The sequence below is a fragment of the Poecile atricapillus genome, chromosome 1, assembly GCF_030490865.1.
Source record: "Poecile atricapillus isolate bPoeAtr1 chromosome 1, bPoeAtr1.hap1, whole genome shotgun sequence".
Taxonomy (NCBI): domain Eukaryota; kingdom Metazoa; phylum Chordata; class Aves; order Passeriformes; family Paridae; genus Poecile; species Poecile atricapillus.
In genome coordinates this window covers 34,992,097-35,016,034 of record NC_081249.1, presented here as the reverse complement: position 1 = coordinate 35,016,034, position 23,938 = coordinate 34,992,097, and the positions used below count along the sequence as shown (strand labels likewise).

General features: G+C 42.2%; 2 protein-coding genes across 7 annotated transcripts in view; both read left to right on the top strand.

Moving 5' to 3' along the window:
* The first annotated feature begins 9,180 nt into the window (after positions 1 to 9,180).
* Positions 9,181 to 22,665, top strand: ZBED1 (zinc finger BED-type containing 1). Of its 6 annotated transcripts, XR_009277491.1 has the most exons (4): positions 9,181 to 9,316; positions 16,229 to 18,405; positions 20,174 to 20,235; positions 21,513 to 22,665. XR_009277491.1 is itself a non-coding variant. In XM_058837048.1 (3 exons), the coding sequence occupies exon 2, from the start codon at positions 16,280 to 16,282 to the stop codon at positions 18,365 to 18,367; it is 2,088 nt and encodes a 695-aa protein (XP_058693031.1). In that variant the 5' UTR covers positions 9,181 to 9,316; positions 16,229 to 16,279; the 3' UTR covers positions 18,368 to 18,405; positions 20,174 to 21,068. The 6 variants fall into 6 exon arrangements, 3 of the variants coding, with proteins under 3 accessions (XP_058693031.1, XP_058693019.1, XP_058693022.1); XR_009277489.1 differs by having other exon boundaries at positions 16,229 to 20,235; positions 21,518 to 22,665; XR_009277488.1 differs by having other exon boundaries at positions 16,229 to 20,235.
* Positions 9,183 to 23,938, top strand: part of DHRSX (dehydrogenase/reductase X-linked) — a 161,017-nt gene continuing 146,261 nt past the window's right edge. The window contains exon 1 of the mRNA XM_058837074.1: positions 9,183 to 9,316. Coding sequence (XP_058693057.1) covers positions 9,205 to 9,316 — 112 coding nt within the window. The 5' untranslated portion in view covers positions 9,183 to 9,204. The remainder of the gene's footprint in view (positions 9,317 to 23,938) is intronic.

Here is a 23,938-nt window from a genome sequence, read left to right as displayed (position 1 = left end):
AAACAAACAACCCAACAAAACAACTTAAACACAGTGAATTGGCTGTTAATAGTCTCATAATTAAGAAGCAAAACCCCAATAAAAGTCAGCCTGGCCAGAAGTGAAATGGGTGCAAGACCTAACATGCAAGTTGCAGGAAACCCCCTTGTTTTGCAATTAGAAACCCAGCTAGTGAAACTGTGAGCATAAAGCCACTCATGCTGTACGTAATGTATGGTTTTGGTTGCTTACTCTTCTTTATTCTGAAGTAGTAGTAAAGGCTTCTGGATTTATACTTTGGATGGATAAAAACTTGTTTGCTAGGGCTTGCAACTTGACTTTATGGTTACCAGGAGAATTTTGACTCCATTGCTAGTATTTTTGTAGCTAGTAAGTGTCATAACCAATATAACTCCTTTATTCAAAGTAGTAAGAATGCCATAATGTGATTTATATACAAAAATCCCTACTCTTTTGGGCAAAGAAGTAACAGCATAAACGAATACCTTTAAACACTTCTCTATTGACTCCTGGGTGCAGGAAATGCCATTCCCCTTCCAAAGGCTTAATGCAATTTGAAAATGTCATTCTACTCTCTCTACACATAAATGTGCGTATACATTTGCAGTATATATCTATATACTTTCTTTTTTTTTATTACTGAAGTAGTCTAAACTCACTGTAGTAATCTAGACTTTCGATAAATCCATTTTGAAGTGAAGTCAGGGAGTAGGAAAACACCTAGCTGGGATTATGGAAAAAAATGTTCTGTATTGATAAAGCAGCTTATCCTATACTTATCAATTAACAGTTAGAGTGACAGTTCTGAATGTGCGATGGTATTTTTGCAAGTTTCTAGAAAAAAAATAGCATAGCTTTAAGAAGTAGGTTTAAAGATTGCAAGTCATCTCTTTAATTGTTGGTTGGTTTGGATTAAGGCCTTTTACTTGATAAAAAATATTGTTATGAAACTGTTTTAAAAGCTTCTTTCTTATGCATGTAAAATACCTATGTCATTTTATAATATAATGCTGGTACTTGAACGCATGGACTTAGATGTACAAAAACACACAAACACCTCCAAACTTGAACACTAAGAATTTTATATATATACAAGCAACAATAGCTGAGTCCTTTAGGTTAGGTTTATTGTCATTAAACACTGAATGTAAATGGCTGATATTACTGAAACAGCAGCAGCAGATTAGGATGTAATACAAAGCCAAGATTAATCCAGAATCTGAAATGCATCATTTCTAACCACTGCACCTCATGGGAATCTGAATTTCATCAATCAGGCTCCAGCAATTTCAGCTCTCAGGAAAGCCAGAGGACTGAGAATTACCCACTTTGTTACATATTTGAGAATATCTAGTGAGAGATTTTAAAAAATGGTCTATATTTCATTCTGTACTGTCTCAGCAGACTGGGATGTGATGATGATGTTGAATCAAATGGCCGTCTTAATAGACTTTAAAATTAAATTATCGTAAGTAATGGATTATATATAATCAAAATAGTTTATGACCTCTAAAAAATATGAAGACTAATATCATATGGAAAATTGGAATCAGACATAGAATCATAGAATATTTCAAGTTGGAAGGGCCTGAAAGGATTATTGATTCCACCTCCCTGCTCCTCGCAGGACTGCCCAAAAATAAACCATGTGACTAAGAGCGTTGTCTAGATGCTCTCTGAACTCTTACAGGCTTGGTGCCATGACTACTTCTCTGGGCAGCATGTTCCAGTGATCAATCAAAACTGAAAGCGTGTTCTTAACAGCCGTCAGGATGAGCCCTTGGCTTTTTCCGTCCTTTAAATTATTTTTATAAGCAGAATGAATTTTCTTTGATAATTTCTAGGGCGTACATTCTAGAAGGTCAAACTACAATTCTGGAACATTTTGCACTTCCTCACTGACAAATATTAGAGCAAGTGTAAGGTGTGAACCCTGCTGAATCTTCTCTGCAGTTGTTCTTAAGGCAATTCGGCATTCATCACACTATGATTTGCTTTTACACTGACAAAAATGAGATGAAGAATGAAAAATAAAGCTCAGTGTTTACAGAGACTTGGATCATCCCAAGGACAAGGAATGAGAAATGCCTCCTCAGACATCACGTGTCTCCTCTTACCTTGTCGATGCCATATGCGAATTTGTCCTCAAGAACAGCAGGACTTATTATTTTATTTAAATTTTCCCTTTAAATTTATAATGTTGGGTATGTTGTTTCTTGGCCGTGTGAGCTTTTCATACAGTTCCTTTGTGCTTGGTAAATTAATGTAATGCTATAGAATAGCCAAAGTCCAAACCAGTAGTGCACAAGCCGAACATAAACAAGTTATATAACACTGCAATCATTCATTTATTAAAGTAAGTGGAAAATTCAAAGCATACGTAATCTTTTTGGACAACTGACAGGCAGGTGTGATCAAGAGAACAGAGAATCCAGTGATTGTAAGCAGATAGAGAGACAGGTTTGTCTGGGTGATTAGAAAGTAAAGTGAGATGGAATTGGGAAAAATGGGAGAGAGAATTTGCTGTCCCAGGACAAGGAGAAGTAATAGTGCAGAGATTGCTGAAGGGGTTAGAGGAACAAGCTGCAGCAGTAATAAGCATCTGGGGAGATTAAGGAGGCAGGACCCATTGACAAAGAGTAGTGGGAAGCATCTGTGCCAGAGGGAAGGGATAAAAGAAAGGGTAAAGTGGGCTTAAAGAACCATCAGACCATTTCCTACTCTCAATAATCCCCCAGTATATTTGATAAAAAAGGGAGAAAGATCAGATTGGGCCCTGGACATGTCATGCTCAGGTCACCATTGCATCCCTCCTATTTGTGGTCCACCTCTCAGCACACCTCTGCCTGGGGTCAGCAACGGGCAGCTGGCCCCTGCCCCAACACTGCCACAAGACAGATGTTTTACTGCACCAGGCTTTTCAAACATTCTCACCCTACAGACCAGAAAGTTGCCCATCTTCACCCTTCCCATTGCATGATATGATCTAGGTTAGCAGTGAGCTGGACCATTTTTTTTTAGCAAAGTTAAAACCAAAGTGAATCAACCTCTAGGCTTTCTCACAGTTCTTATCTTCTGTCACCTGCATGTCTTCCTTTGCATCATGTTTTGATCTTCCCTCCAGCTTGTTCTGCACATCTCTTTACCCATCACTGCATTTGCTCTCTCATATGCCACAGTCTTAGAGACAGGAAGTTGGAAAAACCCCAGTCAGTCTTTAGAAACATCAACAAAAATAAGAAATGCTCTTCCCATGCTTGGGGGAGCACTGTGGAAAAAATCTGCCCCCGAGGAGCCAAGTGCAAAAGCAGTATGGGTCCTAAAGGCTTGTGTAAGGATCCAGTCTAAGAAGTCAATTGTTGAAACAGGAATACACATGGAAAAGTATCTTCACACTGATGTGAGGCACACACAGACTGGGGAATAAAGCCAGGTCACTTCAATCTAGATGAAAAGCTCACAACAGGTATGAATTGCCCTCTTCTGGCAGCAGCAGGTGCCTCCGCTGACTGTCTAAAACAGCAGTCACAGCCCCAACCTCACATGCATGTGCATGGGGCACAATCCTTGCCACTTGGCCAATTCTGTCCAACTCTGAAGATCTTGAACTCCATCTCTCAGCTTCCTTGACCTGGGCACTCATCCATCGTCAGTGTGAGGACACCCTGCTTGTGGCATGGAGTCATTTGCTTATCTATAGCTGACGTGCCCAAAACCAAGACTCTCATGTCTTTAAAGGATTCAATCCCACTGCTTCCTGAAGCTGACTGGCCAGCTGCAACAGCAGTGCATGTAGTCTTCAGGGAAGTGCCCATAAGCTGCACAGATGAGACCAGTGCACTGCGCTTCCAAACCTTTAGTACCAACAGTAGCAGTGTTGTCATAGTCTCGTTTGGATAAGGGGATGGGCAGGATTACACATATCTGAAAACTGGTCTGCTGCTATATTCTCCCCACAAAGCTTGCCTTGTGCAATATTATTTTAGGTGGCACACATATTCTTGCAAGCAAATGCAACAAAAATACAGGTGCAGATCAACTCACAGTTTTTGAGGTGTGATTCTGCTTTATTATTTCCTTCATATAGAATGGCGCTAGCCACACTTCTGATGAAAGATGTGTTTATCTTACAGTATTGCTAAGGAAGAGATCAAAGACATATGGAGGACCTGGGTGTCATGGAAAACTCTTGCTTTGGACCATAATAATCTTCCTGTCCATTTGCTGAACCCTAACAAAATACTCTTAGCTATGGGTTGGGCAGTGTTGCATAGGGAATGCCACAGGTGCTTGCAGACATCCCTATACAAACACTGAAATAACCACATGGCAGTTATTGACACTAGATATTTTTTAACACAAATGAACTAACTGTCAACAAAGCCATTTCTATAGTGGACATAATTTTTGATGAAAAATCAATCCCTTTGTTTCACTCTCTGTGGGGTTTTTTTTCTATTCTTACTTTATATTTGTTTTGCAAATATGCTGGTTCTTATCCCGAATGTTTATCATCCCTTGTGCGCAAGATTTTGTCAAAGGGCTTTTGAAACTTCGTGTATGTTAATCAATCAGTTAATCTACTTAGCGACATTTTCCAATAAATCCAGGAATTACATAAGAACTGATTTCCACTGCTGAAATAATGCTGGTTGCATCTAGAATTTCCATGTCTTGTTCTTCTTTAAGCCAAGTCAAGTTGCCATGTACAGTTGAAGCCTGTTAATACCCCTGCTCAATTCTAAATAGATGTAGTATTTCTAAGTGTTTTGTGATATAAGTTTTTAACAAAAGTTTGTGTGTTTTTGTTAGCAGCTCACCTGCTTCATATTTATGCCTCCATGTAAGTTTTGTGGGTAAACACATGTTTGAAGATTTTTTAAAACTTTTTTTTTTAATTCTTTTTTTCAGCACATCTTCTGACTCTTTGGTCTCTGAGTCTTGACTGAGCTGCAGGGGGGATGCTCAGAACTTACCTGACATGGAGCAGGCATATGAGGGAAGGGGAATGCAAACCCAGATCAGATAGATCCTGATAATGTGACATACACTGAATACTTAGATGCACAAATACAACAATTGCTGCAGAGATGGTTGATTAAAAAAAACAACTCAGCAGGAACAATAAGCACACTATGCTTCTTGCATAATAGCTGAATGGTTTGAGCATTTTGTGGAAGAGGGGAAGTTGTCCTTATTCCAAGACTCCACTGCACTTTAGTCCACATTTCATCCTGTTCTTCTCTAGTCTAAAATGTGTAGATTCTTCAGGGAATAAGGATTTGAACACTGTTGCCTCATTCCCATTACTTAAAAGCTAGGCTAAAAAGCCCTCAGATTTCTTTTCTTTACTGAGTTCCTGAGTGTCACCTCCTTATAGCCACAGTGGCAGTTCACTATTTTATTGAAAAGTGGAATATCTGAAAAAGGCTGAGAGGGACCAACAGCCATCCATCCCCCTTCATGGGAAACTGCTGTAGCATGGTTCTGTCACACAGAAGGTTGGTCTTAGAACAATCCACTGTCTATCTTCCCCAGTGCTACTGAAGAACGGTGGGCATCAGATGATCGCCCAGAGCAGAGAAGCCTGCTCTCAGTCCCTGGGACTTTCTACTCTGTAGCTTGCAGAAACCTCTCCCTTTGGCAAAGTTTCTTTCCCCTTCTAAGTAACTGACCCTCCCCAAGCTACTACAAAGGCTGTCTAAGAGCTTACTGCTCTGTATAATCTGCTATGCTCAAGTGTCCAATATTAGGCAAGATGGTGTCTAGTTTGAGGGTACCTAAAATTACTCTTCTTGCATAGAGGAAGGAAAATAAAAAGCATATGTCAAAAAAATAAATAAAATAAAAGCAGCCTGTCAGAATTGTCTGCAGGTGCAAAAAACCCCTACCATGAATTCCAGATGCAATCCCAACTGACTGTTTCCCAGCACTGCCTATTACTGCGAGCAACTCTCTGCTGAACCTGAAAGCTCCTCAGGCATTTAACTATATTCACCCACACATGTTAAGGAGATCCTGTTCTGGGAAGATAGGCACTTATCTCTTGCCTCAAGTACCAGTACAATCCAGCTTAGGAAGACAGGCATTTAAATCCCTTCTAGAAGCCTGAAAAATTAGCAGCAGTCAGAATTACGTCTGGCTTTTTCCGACATGGGCCATCAACTTCCACATAGGTGCAGAGGGCTGAGAGCATGACTTGAGCTAAGCACAGGACTGCAAGTGTACATTTTACCATTAGAGAGGGACTGATGTGTCATTGACATCTTACAAGACTACCCCAAGTACTACACCATGCTTAGGCAGAAAACATCAATCTCTCCTTCTGTGTGTGGATACGAGGAGTTGTTTGCTCCAGTTCTCATCTCAAGAGAAGAAAAAACAACGGGAGCAAACTCACATGTGGAAAAGATATGTAATACAGGAGACAAGAAAAACAAAGCATACATAACCTTGTAACTGGTCACCCTGTGCCAGAGAGCATCTGGAATGCTAGGCTAACCTTGGGTTTTTGTCTTCTATGATGTGGCCTTGTGCCTCATGTGTTCCAGGCTGCATAGGCGCTCAGCTGCAATACCTACCATCCACACTACCCGATGGTTGCTGATTATGCCATTCTGCTGAGAAGTTGGAGCTCAGGGCTAAATTAGTCTAAAAACATCACCCACTTCCTTTCTTACAAGTTTTTGCATCTTTATGCAAAATGTGGGTGGAAGCACTGTGATCTCATTAACGTCAGTCCTGCAGTAGGGATAGAGAGGATGGATCCTGTGTCGATGGAGTGTTAGGAGTGTTTCAGATCAGTTTCCAAGAGGATATCAGTGCTCTAGATGCAGGCTGGCTTTGCTCACTGGCACTGTGAGTTCACTTGCAGTCAATGGAAAGAAGGAGGCACTCTAAGTGCCTCAAAGAAAGCTGTCATTTTCTGCAGGTCTTCAGAAGTGCCTCTCTCTGTGTCCTCTGCCCATACAGCAAAGCTGAGGAATTAGATTGCTCCTTTTGTCCCTTCCAGGGCTAAGACACCTAAAATTTCATTGAGGTAATAATGTCTCAGTGAAGTATCTAAAGTAGATGAATGAGATTCCAGCCTGAATACTTGAGGCTTTGCAGTAAATGACTGCAAGAAAAAAAAACAGTGTCAATAAGAGGATGCAAGCTGTTGAAAACCAAAGAAAAGAAAGTATTGATTAAAATGAGGCTGTATTAGAAGACTGATTTAAAAATAATCAAAGAAAACAGCCTTTTGTAATTACTTTCATTCCTCCTCCATGCCCCATAAGCCTTCAGAAAAAAATAGTTTAATATATTGTTGGAAAAAATTTTCCTTATCTTTTCTGTGAGGCTGTACTCATAAACTATGGAGGGCTGAAAATCATTGTAACACACTGAGAAAAAGCAGTGGGTCCAGTAAGACCATAATGTTAACCCATCAGTTTTCCCTCAGTCTAATTCCTTGGACAGCATTGTCTGAAAAAAAGACAGAGAAGTATTTATTGCACTAGCTTGAATATGCATAAATTGATTTTATTATACTAGAAAACCTGAGAAAGTATGGTTTATTTATATACAGATTGTGTAAATACACTGTAGGCAAGTTTCACAGTTTAATGTTGAAAGAGCTTTCATTAATGGTGTAGTTCTGAGAAAAAGATGTAAAGCAACATAAAAGAGTTGAGATTTGATTTTTATAGAGATAAGTTGAAAGAATAATTCACCTTTAGTAAATGTGTTTCTTCTTTCATGTTGTTTTATGTGTTGCTCTTTCTACTACTCCATGCATGGTTGCAGAAAATATACATTAAGAATGAATCCCTCATTGATGTAACTTAATGATGTCTATCATTTATGTTTGCCTAATTCTATGTGTTAATAAAAAAAATAATAATCACCAGAGATCCATAAAATTAAATGGTTGGTTTTGTCCCAGAGCAACTACACACTATGCTTTTACTTTATGTGTATTTCTGACAGAAGATAGGAAGTCAGTTCTGCTGAGCAATGTAATCTGATACTGAAAAATGTGTTGTTAATTATATTGTTTTTTAGAAAGTATAGAGTGGGTTGTTTTTTGGTTTTTTTAAAGGCTAGGAGATTACATTTCAAATACACTTCCAGAACTTTGTATGGCTCCCCATCTTTCTCAGAGACAAAAAGTTACCTGAAGATTTGAAACTGAATTTATCGGCCAACGTCCCCTATTGTTCAATGATCGATTTTTGGTTTGTATCGATACTGAGGCTCATCTGCATTTTTGAAAACCCACCAGCTCTGTGAATGAAAACCACGGCATCAGGACTAGGCACTCTATTTCCTATAGTCGAAACCAGTCACCTACCAGAAGAACTGGTAGACAGGACCCACATTTCTGTCCTGAGTACTCAGACTAAATTCTCAAACTAAGGCTGAGGACAGAAAACTAACGAAACTTTCGAGTTATAGCATGCGATATACCAGTTATCATTGTAAAGAAGGTATTCATCAGACAGGTGTAAAATTCTGGCTCCTGAGGTAGGAAGGCTCCGTACTCTGAGCTACATTCGGAGAAATCGGTACCTGCAACTGAGACTTCGAGAGGGGTGAGCCTGAGGGATGCCCGAGGTGAGAGGGCCGTGCCCAGACCCAGCGATGCCGTGGGAATCCGCAGAAGCCCCTCATTTGTGCCAGAGTGAAGGGAAATGGTGAGACAGCCCGATGAGCGCTTTCAGACACGGGATCCTGAAACAACGCCGGGTGCCCCACTCCGCCCAGGCACCGACTGCTCCTAGCTGTCACAGACCTGGAAGCAGGAGTCTCTGCGCCCCAACCCCGGCGGCCTCCCCGGGCGGGCTGTCTCGCCGCCGCCTCCCCCCTCGCTGCTGCGTCGCGCACGCCGCCCCTCTCCGTCTCCCCCTGCCCAGCTGCTCGGCCGTCCCGGCGGGGGCTGAGCCGCCGCCGTCGCTGCTACCGCCGCCGCCGAGGCCGGTCCGCCCGCCGCCGCCCCTTCCCTTCCCCCGCCACCGCACATGCCCAGAAGGGCGGGAGCCGCGGCGAGCCCGGGCGCTGCGGTGACAGCGGCGGCGCTTTCCCTTCCGTGGGTGGGTGGGGGCCGCGCCGCGCCCCCTGGCCCGGCCCGGCCCGGCGGAAGCAGCGCGCCGGCCGCCTGCTCGCCCAGTGCCTTCCCCGCCGCGCCCCGAACCCGCTGCCGCCGCGGGGCGGGAGGCGGCCATGTCGCTATTGTCTGCGCTGGTGCCCTTGCTCCGGGTGTACTGCATCGGCCTCCGCGTCATCCTGCACCAGCTGCGCCGCCGCTTCCAGCCGCGCTGCGCCCCGGCCTCAGGTGAGCACCGCAGCTGGCGCCGCGGGGCGGGGCGGGGCGGCTCCGGGCCGGGGGGCGGCAGCCCCCGCCGCGGAGAGGGGAAAGTTTGCCGCGCTTCCCCCCACCCACCACGGGCAGGCGGCAGTTCCGGGGCCCTGCGGCCGAGACGCGCGGCCCAGCCGGGAGCGGCCGGACAGTGAAGGGAAGGGGAGAACAGGGCAACCACGACCTTGGCTGTAACGCGGGGTGCCCGGGCCGTGCCGCATCTCCCGCAGCGGGGCAGGGGCTGAGGCACCGCGGCGGCCCCAGCACGGGCGCCGCCGCCGGACTCCTCCCCTGCTCCCCTTCGCCAGCTGAGTAGGACCCGCCGCCTTCCCGAGGGCAGCGGTCCCCGGGGGGCTGCGACTGGCGGGGCGCCCTGCCCCTCCCCACCGCACCCCGCCCTCGCTCCCGGCACCAGGCCCCGGCCCCACCGCCCCGTCCGGCCCCCGGGCCGCGGCCGCCCCGGACGCGAGGCGGGGCGGGGCGGGGGGCCGGGCCCGGGACGGGCGCCTGGCTGCACGCCGGCCTGACTTGTGGCCTCGGGAGGCGGCGTGGGGGCTCCGTGGGCCAGGGGTCCCCGCTTCTCCTCTTCCTCTCTTTGGCTCTCTGACAGTGTCTCCTGAGACCTCGGCTCAGAGCCCCGAGGGCGCTCCCTCCCTCAGCCCAGGTAGGTGCTTGGAAGGCGGGTAGCGGCGGGCAGCCTTCCCCGACCCGGGCGCTCCTGCCACCGCCGCCCGCTGTGCCACCGCCCCACCGGGACCGCCGCTTTCGGCTTCCCTGTCCCGGCTGCTTCAGGAGGGGAACATACCTGTACTCCAGAAGCTTAGTATTTGATACCGTCTGACAGTCGCTGATAGCCTTTAAGCTGACAAGTGAGTGACACTTGTAGTTTTTTCTAAGGGACTTCAGGTTAGTCGTGGGTTTGAGAAGTTAGGTTTTTGCACTTTTCTGATTTGGATCAACAGCGTGATAAATGCTGACTTAGGGGAAACTTTGAGTTTGTCAGAAAAAGAATGATCTGCTTACATTACTCTTGAAAAGTAAAATGTTTCTAAACTTACAGACTTAGAACAAACTGTGAGTTTGGACAGATGTTATCGTCAGAGCTGACCATATAGCTGCATTGATGTCCATGCCTTTAACTTTTGCTCTTTATCAGCAAGTGAGCCTTTGTGGTCCTGTCGATAGTTTTAACCAGAGGAACAGTAAAAAAAGTAATATTGCGAGGGCCTAGTGTTTCAGTAAGGAATTCAGGCAGATGAGAACATTGGTATAGAGAGTATCTGAAGTACTAGGAAGGTGATGGAAGAAGTACACCACACTTTAGGAGCTTATTTGTTCATTTTATCACATGTCGCATCCCTGGGTAGTGTTTTGTCTACTTTTTTTTCATTCCTGATTCTTCTGCTGGGATTCCTTTTCTCATTCTCAAAAGGCAGCAATGAAACCCTCAAACAAATGAGAGGACCCTGGTGACAAAAATGGCAGATGTGCATATGGTTTGAAGTCATCTGAGCGTTTTTCTAGCATTAGAGTTTCTTGGCAGAGGAAATTTGGGTATTTTGCCTAGGGTGTGTAACACTTTCCAGATCTTTTTTCGAACCACAGAGAAACAGCATGACGAAAGTGTGACCCAGTGTTTTGTTGCACTGTGCTCTTTGCTGCTATTGAAAAAAAAGTGTTGAATTTGGAAATGCCAGAGAAAGGCAATAAAGATCCAACCTAGGAAATGTCACTTGCCTAAGTGAGAACAAGGCAGATTTGACAGATGTGAAAATTTTCTTTGAGCCCTAACTTGGGATTTTTTTTCCCAAAGGCAAGTGGTTTCTTCCTCAGCTAGTTGTTTGTACGCAGTTCCCTCTTGGCAGTTACCTGCTGCCTTGCTTTCGCTCACTGTGTCCAGCTGTTGTTTAAAGTGATTCACCTTAACAACTGGAACCCCTTTACCCAGCTGAACCTGGTTTCCATTATTAATTTCAAAACAGTGATGTCAGTGCAACAAAAAGCAAAACTGTTGTTATAACAAATTTGGATCAGTAAACTACAGTTCCTGTAAGAAAACCCTGAGTAGCTTTTTCAGATGGTAATCTAGAGAGGGGTGTATATTTAAAATTTTCTGTATCTTTTTGAGGGGGTGTCCGTAACTCTCAAAAGTGAAGGCATTTTATTGTCAGAGTGCCTTCCTGGGGAGAGCTTGGAGTGGCAAAGGGGAGCTGGGAAGGACAGGACAGGGAGACAGAGATAGCCATTCCTCTGATCTTGGCTTCCTTGGCCTCAGTTTCCATGTCAGAGTTCCCACTCTCTGTGCAGCAGCGCTGCACATCTCTCTTGGAAGATTTAAAAGAGAGAAATGTCTGCTGGCTTGTCCTTTAGCTCTGTGGATGAGTGAAAGGTCTCAGTGCAGCCCTTCTGCCTCTAAATTTTCCAAGAAAAACTTGGTTTCTTATCCTTGTTGTAAAGAAGTGCTCAGGAATTTAATCCAAGTAAACAAAACTAGTTTCACTTTTATTTTTCCTTACTCTAACTTAAGAGTTGCATGCTCTTGGCACGTGTTCTTTTGTTCTTTTAAAAGTAACCCATGTATTCTTTCACATCATATTGGAGTTAATCTGCTTTTTCTTGATGGAATTCAAGACATTTCTTGGGGAAAGAGTTTGAGCTCTGAAATCTAGGTTCAGTACAAAAACTTGGTAATTGTTTTGCACTGCAAACTGAAAAAATGGTAACATTCTCTATTCAAGTGAATATCCCCCACTTCAACACAGAGTAGGGAAGTTCACCTCAAATTCTGATCTTGAAGCTCAGGGAAGGAAAATACAGAACTGAGCTACATACAGGGTGTGCAGTCAGCAATTGCTTCACTAACTAAAATCAACATAGAAAAAAGTGCAGAAATAAAGGGGAACTTAAGTTAAACCCAAAAATATTTCTCCAAGTGCTAATTGCATAAACAGTATAACTGCTAATATGTAGTTTTATTGTTCAGTGGTTTAAATTATTAATAATTTTCTAAGAAGTTACTGCTTGGGCTTCTTTGCAGTGCTTAATCTTGATTAATTGGAAGGAGGAAAAAAGCCCTGCATGACTAAAGTTCTTGATTAAAACAGTTTTTTAAAAACACAAATCTAATCAGTGGATTGATAAAAGATAAACTAATATTAATTGTGACACCAGGATATTACCAGTGGAAATATGATCACCTAAAGTCATCCTACTGATAAGAAAAATGGTTCATATGATTAAAAGCTTCTCAGGGAATTTATTTGGCATCTTCCTCCTGCATTTTTTCTTCTACTGTACATATTTAATTGAAATTTGGTAGGGGAAACCTAAATCCTGAGTGTTATGTAGTACTTTTGAAGTCTTTGTAGTTAAATTTGGAACCTGTAATGCCTGTAATGTGTAGAAAACTGTATCTGAAGATAATGGTTATGTGGATTAAGTTAAGGCGACCTTAAAGGTGATTCCTGTTCTTTTTTAAAGTGATTGAAATTTCATTCTTTTATTTCCTCAATTTTTAGTTACTCAGTATCCTCATTTGTACCAAGTTTCTTTACAGTTAATTGTGAAATGTTGATTTAGGATCATGCATCTCTTAATTTTGATTCATATTTTGAGGGCTCTTTATATGAGTAAAGCATAGTGAGGGCACTTCCTGCTCTAAGCCGTGCGAGCTCCAGGTTGTAAATCATCCAGAGGTGGGTAGAGAACTGACCAGGTAGGAAGGATTGATGGCAGGCAAAAATGCAGTTGCATCAAGCAGTTAAACCCTCTCCCCACGCATGCCCCTAAAAACGTTGTTAAGTTAGTTTCAGGATGAGGAATCACTTGCTTTATGGTTGCCCCTCTGCTGACTGAGGCAGAGGCTGTGGAATGAGGATATTCACAGTGTACCATTGCTGTGCATGCACAGGGAGGCAGAGCTAAGGTTGTAGGGTGTCTGCGCACCCCACATTTTCTCACATCCCCATGCTTGGTCTCACAATCCAAGTGACTGTCATGCTGGTTTTGAAGCAATTTTGAAGCTGAGCCCTGCCTGCAAGAGTAGCATGGCTGTGCTCCACGACACAAGTCAATGCTAGCATTAATATTTTAGCCCAAGGCCTGCCCTGGGGAGGGAAGTCATGGGTTTGTGTTAGGAGAATAAGACAGGGGGTCTGAGAAGCGTGAGGAGACAGCACAGCCTGCCCCAAGAACAGGTGCTAGGGCCAGAAAGTCTGGACTCTTCCTCCTCCTGTGGCAGCAGAGTTCACTGCAAAGCCCACAGAGCTGATCCTCTCTGCCCGCTCTTAGAAGCCTTGGTCCCAGTATTGGTGGTGTTGGCCAGCTGCATGGAGGAGGCAAGGGAAAGAAACAGCAGCTTCTCCGGAGGTGCTCTCCTGTGGGTGGAAATTCAGGATTGCTGTTGATTTTGCCAGGACTAGACTATGAACACTGTTCCACTGAAAGTGGAAAAGTTTACCTCTTCTTGAAGTAAAATGAGAGGTGTGGGGTTTTTGATTTGTGTTTGTAATACCAGTTATGCTGTATAATACTTGATGAGAGGCAGGGATGATGGGCAGTTTATACTTGAGCTTTTACTAAAGGCTGTATTATACTGGCATATCCTTAGCTGTGGCAATGCTACTCTGGGCCACTATTGCCAAGTACCTGATATATCACAAAATGAAAGCAAAGCTGTGACATACGTTAAGAATGAAGAGTGGGGTGAGTCTGTAACGCTCCCATAAATCTGAAATAACTTCTACTTCATCAGTTGGTGATGAACTTTTTATGATCTGAGGTGTGTCATAGTAGTTTTAAATATTAAAGGTGGATCAACTCTTTTATTTCAGTGCCTTCCTCTTTACTTTCAGGAATTGCCAGGTAACTGCAGAGGAAACTATAAGATTTAATGAAATGCCATGACCCTCTGTGCTTCCAAGAGACACCATGTAGTGGATTGAAACAGAGGAGTCTGAAAGCTATGATAATATGTATCGATATGATATGTCAGTGCACTATCTGATGGCATGGCAGGGTTACTTCATTACACATTACACCACTTGGTCTTTCAAAATCATCAGTTTTTGTGGGATTGCATACCTTGGTGCTGCTGATATGCACATGTTTGGAATTAGGCAGCATTACCATGTTGAATCAATAGTTTATCCTGGCAACTTAAAGGCACAGAATGAATCACAGTAGAAGGCATGCTAGTAGGCAGAACATTGCCCCTCCCTCAGGAAAAAATGCGAAGTGTTTACACCCAGAAGTAAATCTTAAGAACAAGTCCAATAAAATGCTTGCCCTGCATCTCTCATTCTGCTACTAAACCAACAGCTGTGTTTAGATAAGTATGTTTAGTATTGGTTAACCTGTCTTTGGTTTTCCATTCAAGACATTCAGAAAATGTTGCAAAATACCAGCTGTAGTTCAGAGGAAAAACTGTCTTTCTTTGCGAATATTCACCAACAGCAGAAAGCACCCCAGAGAAGCTTGCACATGTACTTTTTGTTGGGTTTTTTTTGTTTTTTTTTTTAAATATTCCTTTGCAGCAGTATGAAAAAGTCAGTTCTTCCTGCCCTAACCAGCCAGTCTTACCACCTGAGGATTTCTGGGCTTGGGCACAGGTGCAGCTCCTGAAGAGCAGAGAAGTAGCAATGCTATTGTTTTCAGTCTAATGCGCCTCATGTTCCTCTCCTGTTCTCTTTCTCTGGATTTTTGTGAATGGGGCTGCATCCATGTCTAACTAATATCTTCCTTCTCCTTCTCAATGCTCCCCAAGGCCCTGGAAAAGGGCTTGTTACTGTCATGGTGATGTGGAAGAAATAGAGAAGTGTCAGGGTGCAATTGTACTGTGCTATGACTTGGCTTTTTGGTGTAGTGAGATCAGGTCTGGTGGGTGCCAGCTGCCAGCACTGTTCTCAGAGGCACTGTAGGCCTCAAGTAGCACTTGCGTGTGCCTGCGCAAGAAGTGTTTTCCTGTGCAGATATCAAGGTACAGATTGCCAACTTGCCTTATCACCACACTCATCTCTAGTGTCATCTCCTCCCAAAGGCTCCCTTCTGTAGCCTTTTGAAGAAAATGCAGCAAAATTATTTTCCAGCTGATGTGGATAATAACATTTATTAGTGCTTCCCTGTCTGCTTTTCCTGTAATTATAATACACTGTTATTCCAGGAACCATGGTTGTGAACTAGTACTTCAGGAGATGCCTTTGATTTCAGAAAGAGGACGGGATAGGTGTCAGACACGTATTGTTGATCTGCATGTAGGTTCAAGCTTCTTTACCTTGTACTTCAGTCAAAAAACATCTTAACATTTGAGAGGAGCAGATTATTGCCATAATTTGCATCACAGATTCTTTATTATGTTTTCTTTTTTTCTTTAAAGCAAAAGCTGGAATGGTTAGATCAAACTAACAAAACTTCTTTCAAAATAAACAAATAAGAAAACCTTTGCTCCTTCAGTATCAGGTTTCCATTGGAATAAATGTTAACAGCAAAGTTCAGTAATTCTTAGGCAAGAGGATGTTGGTCTAGTTCTAACTAAAGAGGCAGGAAAATGCTATAGCATATGACAAATTTTTGTGACAGTAATTTATCAAGTCTGCGGTGGTGGTTACTTTATTTCTTTACCCAGAATTAGGAAATTCCAGAAAAAAATGTTTACTCGGGTCTTCTAGCTCAGTTTCGCAGAATAATGGGCTGTATTAAAAGCTCTTTTAATTTCTGATAACCCAGTGGGCTTCTTGTAGGTCACACTTCCTGAAAATTTCATCTTTAAATTTGCAAATATAATTAGTGAGTAGGTTTCTTGATACTTTCACAAAAACGCTGATTTCACGTAGTTGAGTGTGGTCAAACTTGTGCTTTCTCATTGTATCTTTATCTTACTGCCTTTATCAGGTACTCATTAATGAGTGAAGGATCAAAAGGTGGGACGGTGGCCAAGAAGCAATGGAGAATAAAAGTTTAGAAGGTTCCCCATCTGACCTAAAGTTAGTGGCTCACCCGAGAGCAAAGAGTAAAGTGTGGAAGTACTTTGGGTTTGATACCAATGCGGAAGGATGCATATTACAGTGGAAGAAGATCTACTGCCGTATTTGCATGGCACAGATTGCCTATTCAGGAAACACGTCCAACCTTTCCTACCACCTTGAGAAAAATCACCCCGATGAATTCTGTGAGTTTGTGAAAAGTAACACTGAGCAAATGAGGGAAGCCTTTGCCACAGCATTTTCAAAAATCAAGCCTGAGTCATCACAGCAGGTTGTTCAAGATAGCCTCATTATGAAGACCTACCAGAACTATGAAAACAAAAAACATCAGGAACTAACATCTGCAGTCATCAGCTTAATTTGCGAGGGCATGTATCCAGCCTCCATCGTTGATGAACCTACCTTCAAGGCCCTCTTGAGAACAGCGGACCCCAGGTATGAACTTCCGAGCCGGAAGTACTTCTGTACAAAAGCGATTCCTGAAAAGTACAGTGCTATTAGAGAAATTGTGCTGAAAGAACTGACTGAGGTTCTGTGGTGTGGCATATCCACAGACATGTGGAGGAGTGAAAACCAGAACAGGTCGTATGTAACCGTGGCGGTTCACTTTCTCAGCAGCAGTCCTGCCAACTGCCTGGCTGTGAACTCGCGGTGTTTGAAAACTTTTGAAGTACCAGAGGATAACACTGCAGAGACCATTACACGAGTCCTTTATGAAACATTTATTGAGTGGGGGATCAATACAAAAGTGTTTGGTGCTACAACAGATTACAGTAAAGACATAGTAAAAGCTTGCTCTCTCCTAGATATTCCCGTACAGATGCCTTGTTTGGGCCACACTTTCAATGCAGGAATACAACAAGCTTTTCAGCTCCCCAAACTCTGCAACCTTCTTGCCAGGTGCCGAAAGCTGGTGGAGTATTTTCAGCAGTCTACTGTCGCAATGTACATGCTGAGCGAAAAGCAGAAGCAACAGAATATTCTCCACTGCATGCTGGTAAGTGACCGTGTTTCCTGGTGGGGAAGCACGCTCGCTATGCTGCAGCGCCTCAAGGAGCAGCAGTTTGTCATTGCGGCTGTTCTCGTGGAGGACAGCAACAACCACCACCTCATGCTGGAATCCAGTGAGTGGAATACAATCGAAGGGCTGGTGGAGCTGCTCCAGCCTTTCAAGCAGGTTGCAGAGATGATGTCTGCTTCCAAGTACCCGACGATAAGCATGGTGAAACCACTTCTCCATATGCTTCTGAATACAACTCTGAACATCAAAGAGAACGATTTGAAAGAAATCAGCATGGCAAAGGAGGTGATTGCTAAAGAGTTGTCAACCACCTACCAGCACACACCTGAGATAGACATGTTTCTCAATGTTGCAACTTTCTTGGATCCCCGCTACAAGAAACTGCCTTTTCTTTCAGCCTTTGAGAGGCAGCAGGTGGAAAACAGAGTGGTGGAAGAAGCAAAAAGCCTGCTGGAGAAAGTAAAAGAAAATAGCTTTAGAACTGAGGAGAAATTCTTCACTGTTTCAGAAGAGCCCCCTATGAAAAAAATCATCATCTCCTCTACTCCTCCTCCTACTAGTGTCATCAACAACATGCTCGCAGAGATCTTTTGCCAGACAGGAGGCGTGGAAGACCAGGAGGAATGGCATGCTCAAATCGTTGAGGAGTTGAGCAACTTCAAGTCACAAAAGGTCCTTGGTTTGAATGAAGACCCGTTGAAGTGGTGGTCTGACAGACTAGCACTGTTTCCAGTTTTACCAAAGGTTCTTCAAAAATACTGGTGTATTCTGGCCACGAGGGTCTTCCCTGAACGCCTTTTTGGTTCTTCTGCTAATGTTGTGAGTGCAAAGAGAAACCGGTTAGCCCCAGCTCATGTGGATGAGCAGATCTTTTTGTATGAGAACAGTCGCAATGGGTCTGAGGCAGAACCGGAGGATGAAGATGAAGGAGAGTGGGGTTTGGAACAGGAACAGATTTTTAATTTAAATGACTCCGTAAACATAAACAATAATTTCTTTAATATTCGAGACAGTGGGTTTGTTTAACAGGACTGCTGCGGTACATTTAATGACAAAGAAAAGAGGTATTTGTCTTAAGTTACCAAAAATTCTTCTGTTTTATGCTATGAATGCTGTAAATATTGAACAGTTGTAACAAACTTGATTTAGCTTCCATTGTCTGTGTTTTTCCCACTGTCTTAAAACATGAATGACTTGTGATCAAACAGCACTGAAATTAATGAGGAAATAAATTCTTCAAAGACCGTGGTTTCTGACTGTGGCCCAGATTTCAGAAAGCACTTATCCATGTGCTTCCTTTCCACTTGTTTCATTAGGAGACAAACACATGCTTATGTGCTTTCTATCATAAAATTACTTTCCTGAGTTAGGACCTTGAGGAAGTTTTTAAAGTTTATGCCTCCATTTGTAAATCCTGTGTGACTCAGGATGATAGCTTTAAATTTTGGATTTTAAAATGTTTTTTAAAATCCACAGATCTGAGCAGTGAATATTTTTAGAATATATTGTTGGTATGGAATGAAAAAAATCTTGAGCCTGATTTTCACTACCTCATGTCTTAGGTCTGGTCTATGCTAGAAAAGTTCAGCCGGTATAATTCTGTTGGTTAGGAGACTGATGTGTTATTATTTTAACTGATACTGTGCTGGCATAGGCTGTAGTGTGGATGCATTTATACCAGGATAATTTATTTTCCTTTCCAGTGCAGTGTAAATGGTATAAACACTTAAACTGGTATTACTGTGTCCACATTAGTCCAGTTTTACCATTTAACTGCAGCTAAATGGCAAAATTGGTTTCTTGTTTGTTTTGCTTTGTGTCTAAGCAAGTCCTGATTGTAGTCTCTTGTGCTTTTGCAAAGTGGGAACCAAGTGTGGGGTTGAGACAGTGTTGTGTTACCTTGACCTTGTGCTGATGCCGTGTGGTGTGTAGCAGTCAAGGCATCAGCACTTTGGTTAAGGAGGGAGGGATAGAGGGAAGGAGAGGGCAGGGAGACGTCTACAGGCCACGGGTCTAACGGTTTGTCTGTGTTATAAAATCCTTAACCTCTTCATTTAGTGGGGTCTTTGCCCAGGGTAGCTAGAATATTTTGTTGGCAAGAAAAGGAAAATAAAAAGCTTTAATATTATGTAAATATATTTAAAAGAAGGGGACCCCTCCATTTTCTCTAATGTATTTAGTGAATCTTTAAAATTGTTTTTTGTTATGTTAGCACTTAATAACTTTTTTCACCTGTCTCTTTTTGATTCAGTTTGTAGAGTGGACTTCAGTCCTTTCCAGTCTAACGTTTGAGTACTGTTTCCGATTAGTTGTGTATTGTAACTACTCCCTTTGTGTCTCCAAGCATAAGTTTTTTAAGCCCTTTTGAGAACTTGACAAACAAGGAAAAAGAAAGGAAACCAACCTGAGACACCCCCCCCACCCCACATCTCTTGTGAAATACTGCAGTCAAACATGATCAGAGTTCACGCTAGGCACAAAGTTGGATGCACCACATTTTTTTTTCTGAGATGCTGTGGAGGACTCTTGGCATTTTCCAGTTACAGTCAAGGTTTGCTTGGGGTTTTATTTCTGTTACTGGTGTCTCACCCCCCCACCTCTGTGTTAAGTCTACAACTATGTTGAGCAATATCTGTCTGTTACTCTTCTGGAGGAAGAAAGTTGGGGTTTTTTCACACTGTGGCACCCAGGGACATTGGGTTGTAAAAAGGGCACAGACAGCAGGAACGTACAGAAATGAGAATGGCAATGGAATTGAATCTATTGCCAAACTGTTTGTTTATGGTTTGGTTTAATCGTTTTTGAAGTTTGAGGCTTCTGTGTTCTTTGTAGGTGGTGGGAAGTGATGGGTGAGTGAGGAAGAAGAACAGAGGTTAGGCTGAAGGAACAGTGAAGTAAGTAATTGCAACTACATAAACAGGATTTTTTAATTTTTTAAGCCCGAGAAAAATGCAGTCAGCAGATGGTGCAGCCTGTATTTGGCTGTTAGTAAGCCTGGGGTTTCACTTTCTAGCCTCCTGAAAACTGATTTGCACTTGTACACTCACTGTGCATCCTATTGAATGTTGCTATTCTCAGTGTCCACTGAAGAGGTGTTATGTTTTCCAAGGTGCAAAACACAGGTTTGGCCTAAAATCCCACAAGTATGTAGGCTATCTGTGAGGGCAACAAAATCAAATTATGGAAGGGAGCGAGATACCTGAGCTCCTGTGACACCCAGGAAGAGCTCTTGGTTTTTATGGTCATCAATTGCAGCAGCTGTTACCACCACTGCAAGCCCTCCCTCCAGGACCTACACAAAATCTGCTGTATCTTGTCTTATATAATTGAGCATACATACATGAGCATAATTTAAAGCTGTGCCCTCACAATCTAGGCAAAGCTCAGAGCACCCTTGGTCTGCACTTGGCCTTCCCCTGTTGGCAGTATCCATCGTCATCCTCCTAGGGCTGAACGTAAACAGTGATGCTTACAAGCAGTTTTACTGAGATCAGTGCAATGCACTACTCTCTTCCTTCCAGCTTCTTTTTATTTTTTGGTATCCAAAATAAAATTGTAGTCGGTTCACTTGATGTGTCTCAGCATTCTTTTAAAAAAAGGAGAAGAAAAAGAGAAAAAAAAAATAGCAAAACCATTGTTAGTCTTATCCATTGTCTGTGAGATTTTTTATTTAATGTTCTAAGCCTGGAATATTGTTAAATAAACCAGAAAAATAAGTTAGTTACTAGATTATTTGTCTGATGTGTGGTCATATCTGCAGCACTTTATGACTTTGAACTCTTCCACGACAGGGGGAGGTTGTATTCTAAGGATTTAAAGCTATGCATTTATTTTCCTTTTGATCCTGTAAGTTATTTTTTAAAAATGCTGTACAAATCTTTTGGATTAAAAAAAAATAAGGATGAAAAATGTTGGAAGTTTAGATGGTTTCTCTCACTTAAATACGTGTGGTGTTTTTCATTTATTGACAAGATTTTCTGTTCTTTAGTTGGGTGGAGAAGGAAAATTGAAGAGCTGTTTTAAATATTGCTACAACTTGAGTTAACCCTGGTCTTACTGCCAAGGGTGGGCCCAGAATGCATTTCCTAATAACGCTATTAAGTCAACTTTATGTTTGTGTTTCTTGACAGCTACTTTGAATCCATGGCCTAACCTTTCCTTTTCTCTTCAGTACAGCAGAGACATCTTTTTGGAGGGGCAATAGAAGAACAAACTTCAGCTTTTGAGTACTTTTATGCTAAAAAAGTGAATTTTTAAACAGGCTGTCAAAGTATGTACTCTGTGTCAAAAGAAGAATTGCCTTTATCACCAACTAGCTGTTGCCAAATCAGGATTAAAACTCAGTGGGCTAGGTGAGGTTACTTGGAGTGACAATATAACTAAAGGGAGTTTTGTGTTCCTGACCAACCTCCCTCTGCCATCAGGGATTATGTGAAGACAAAGAGAAAAGCCTGAACCATGCTGAAGGTGAAAAGGTGAATTTTTCCAGCAAACAATGTCTGAAGTGCTTTCATTTAAAGGAGGGCAATAAAGTTCTGTATTATTTATGGAAAGGGTGTATTGTTTTAAGTTTCTAATGTAGCAGTCTATTAGATTAATTTCAAGCATTTTCTTTTACCGATGTCATGGTGTCCAATTAGATTTATAGGCATATTTGTAAGCAGGCAGGAATATTAAAAGCAAAAGAAACACAAATTGGTTGTTTGTAATATTTTATAGGATTTCTGAAAACTTAAAAGTGACATGTGGTTCTTGATTTTTATCCTTTTCACATGACAGCTTAAAAAGAAGGGGCCGCCTGAGGACATCATTTCTGAAGGAGGGGAAGTGCATGGGTATGAACACAGAAGTAGTGTATTTTACATATTCCATGACAACTGGGGAAAGGAAACTTTATGCTAGAAAAATTACATTTTAGTCTCTGTACACTGTCTTCCACTTTTGGTAGTCTCCATTTGTGAAGATCTGGTGATCCTGGTTCTGGTGGCGTTATCTAGTCTAGACTGCCTTTTTAGCTCTGCTGAAAGGATTCTCGAGGTCTGTCAAGTTTTATGGTTTGTTTTTTTTTTCCCTTTGGACCATACTAAATGGTTTGTCTTGCCTTATCTCCTACAAATTAATGTTCTGCTAAATTCAAAACATTTTTATGAGACATAGGGAAATTATGGAAATTGGTTTTGCTTTTTTAGTAACATTTGGTGCTGAAGAGAGCATTTAAAGATACAGCTTCATTTTATGTCTGCCTTAAGAGCACATCAGTAAAGCATGTCTTAATGATACTATTTAAACTGTAATTTCAAAACATCTCTGCAGCTGCAATTTGTAATGCTGTTGTTATTAAGTAGAAAAGAGTTTCATTTAGATAGACAATAAAAATCAATTTCATATGTTTTTACTGTTGTTGCAGTCCCTTTCGCTGCCCCTGCAGTTGGGGGCACAAAGGAATTGAGTTTAGCATTAAAAAAATGGAAAAAAATTAAATAGTTGCAGCAACTATTTTCAAATAAGAGTCCCTCAGAACTTGGAATTGTTAAAATATTAAGATTTTTTGAGCATTTCTGCTGGCATTTCCACACTTAGTGGTATTTATTTCTCTTGCTGCTAAAAGATCACAAAAGTGGTGCTTGCCACCTGCAGTGCTATGAAACGGTGATCAGATGTAACTTTTTTCAGAGGTTTTGAAAAGACTATTACCTGTTGGACACGTGTGCTGATTTCCTTGCATCATGATTTCTTATTTCCAGTGACTTTAGTTTACCAAATCCTCTCTCCTGTCTTCTCTCCCTGACCCTGCCTGGGCAGAATGCTGGGAAGCAGTAGGAGGAGAACTCCAGCTTCTCTCTTCTCTTAGACACTACTTTGAGACCAGATAAAATTCAGTTTAAAAATAGTTTAAACTAGGTTCTTATTCCAATTCACGGGGGTTACAGCACTTGTGCTGTGGTGTGAAAAGGCAGAGCCAGTGATTCTTCTCCCCACAGTGATGTACACTGGGATACATGGCTCAATTGGACCAAAAGTGCCTGTGTAGGAAATATGCTGGGGAACTGAGCTCAGCACAGCTAGGAAACTACATTCAGAGTCAAAGGCATAATAGGCATGTCAGGGTAGAAACAGTATCTGTGCTGCTCTCCTTAGATAGAGGTTTAAGGTAAATACCGTAACAAAGATACTGGTTTGTGCTCTAGCCTGAAGCTGTTCCTGGGAAATTTTTTGATTGTTTAAATAGTTAGGTGTTTAATGCTGACATAGGAAAGAGTGTTCTGTGTCATTTAAATAAATATTTTGTATAGACAATAAAGCTTTTTGACAGATATTTTGGGGGTAACATTTACAGTGGTTTTCCTGGAATAAATGCCATGGTTAGAGGTACACCAAGATTCAGCTATCAGAAGCAGTAGGGCAGGGATACTTTAATTTGAAATAAGTGAGAAATATTGTCTTTTTTTTTAACAGTCTTAGGTGGAAGACAATTAAAACGCATCTGTAAATGTTTGTGATGCCCTCATAATTTAGATACATCTGTAGAGAATTAATCCATTTATTTTGCTCAGTTCACTGAAAATATGACTGTATTTGTCCATAGATGCATGTGCA

Coding starts and splice junctions, on each gene's coding strand:
- ZBED1 (XM_058837048.1), top strand. CDS start 16,280: ATGGAGAATAAAAGTTTAGAAGGTTCCCCATCTGACCTAAAGTTAGTG.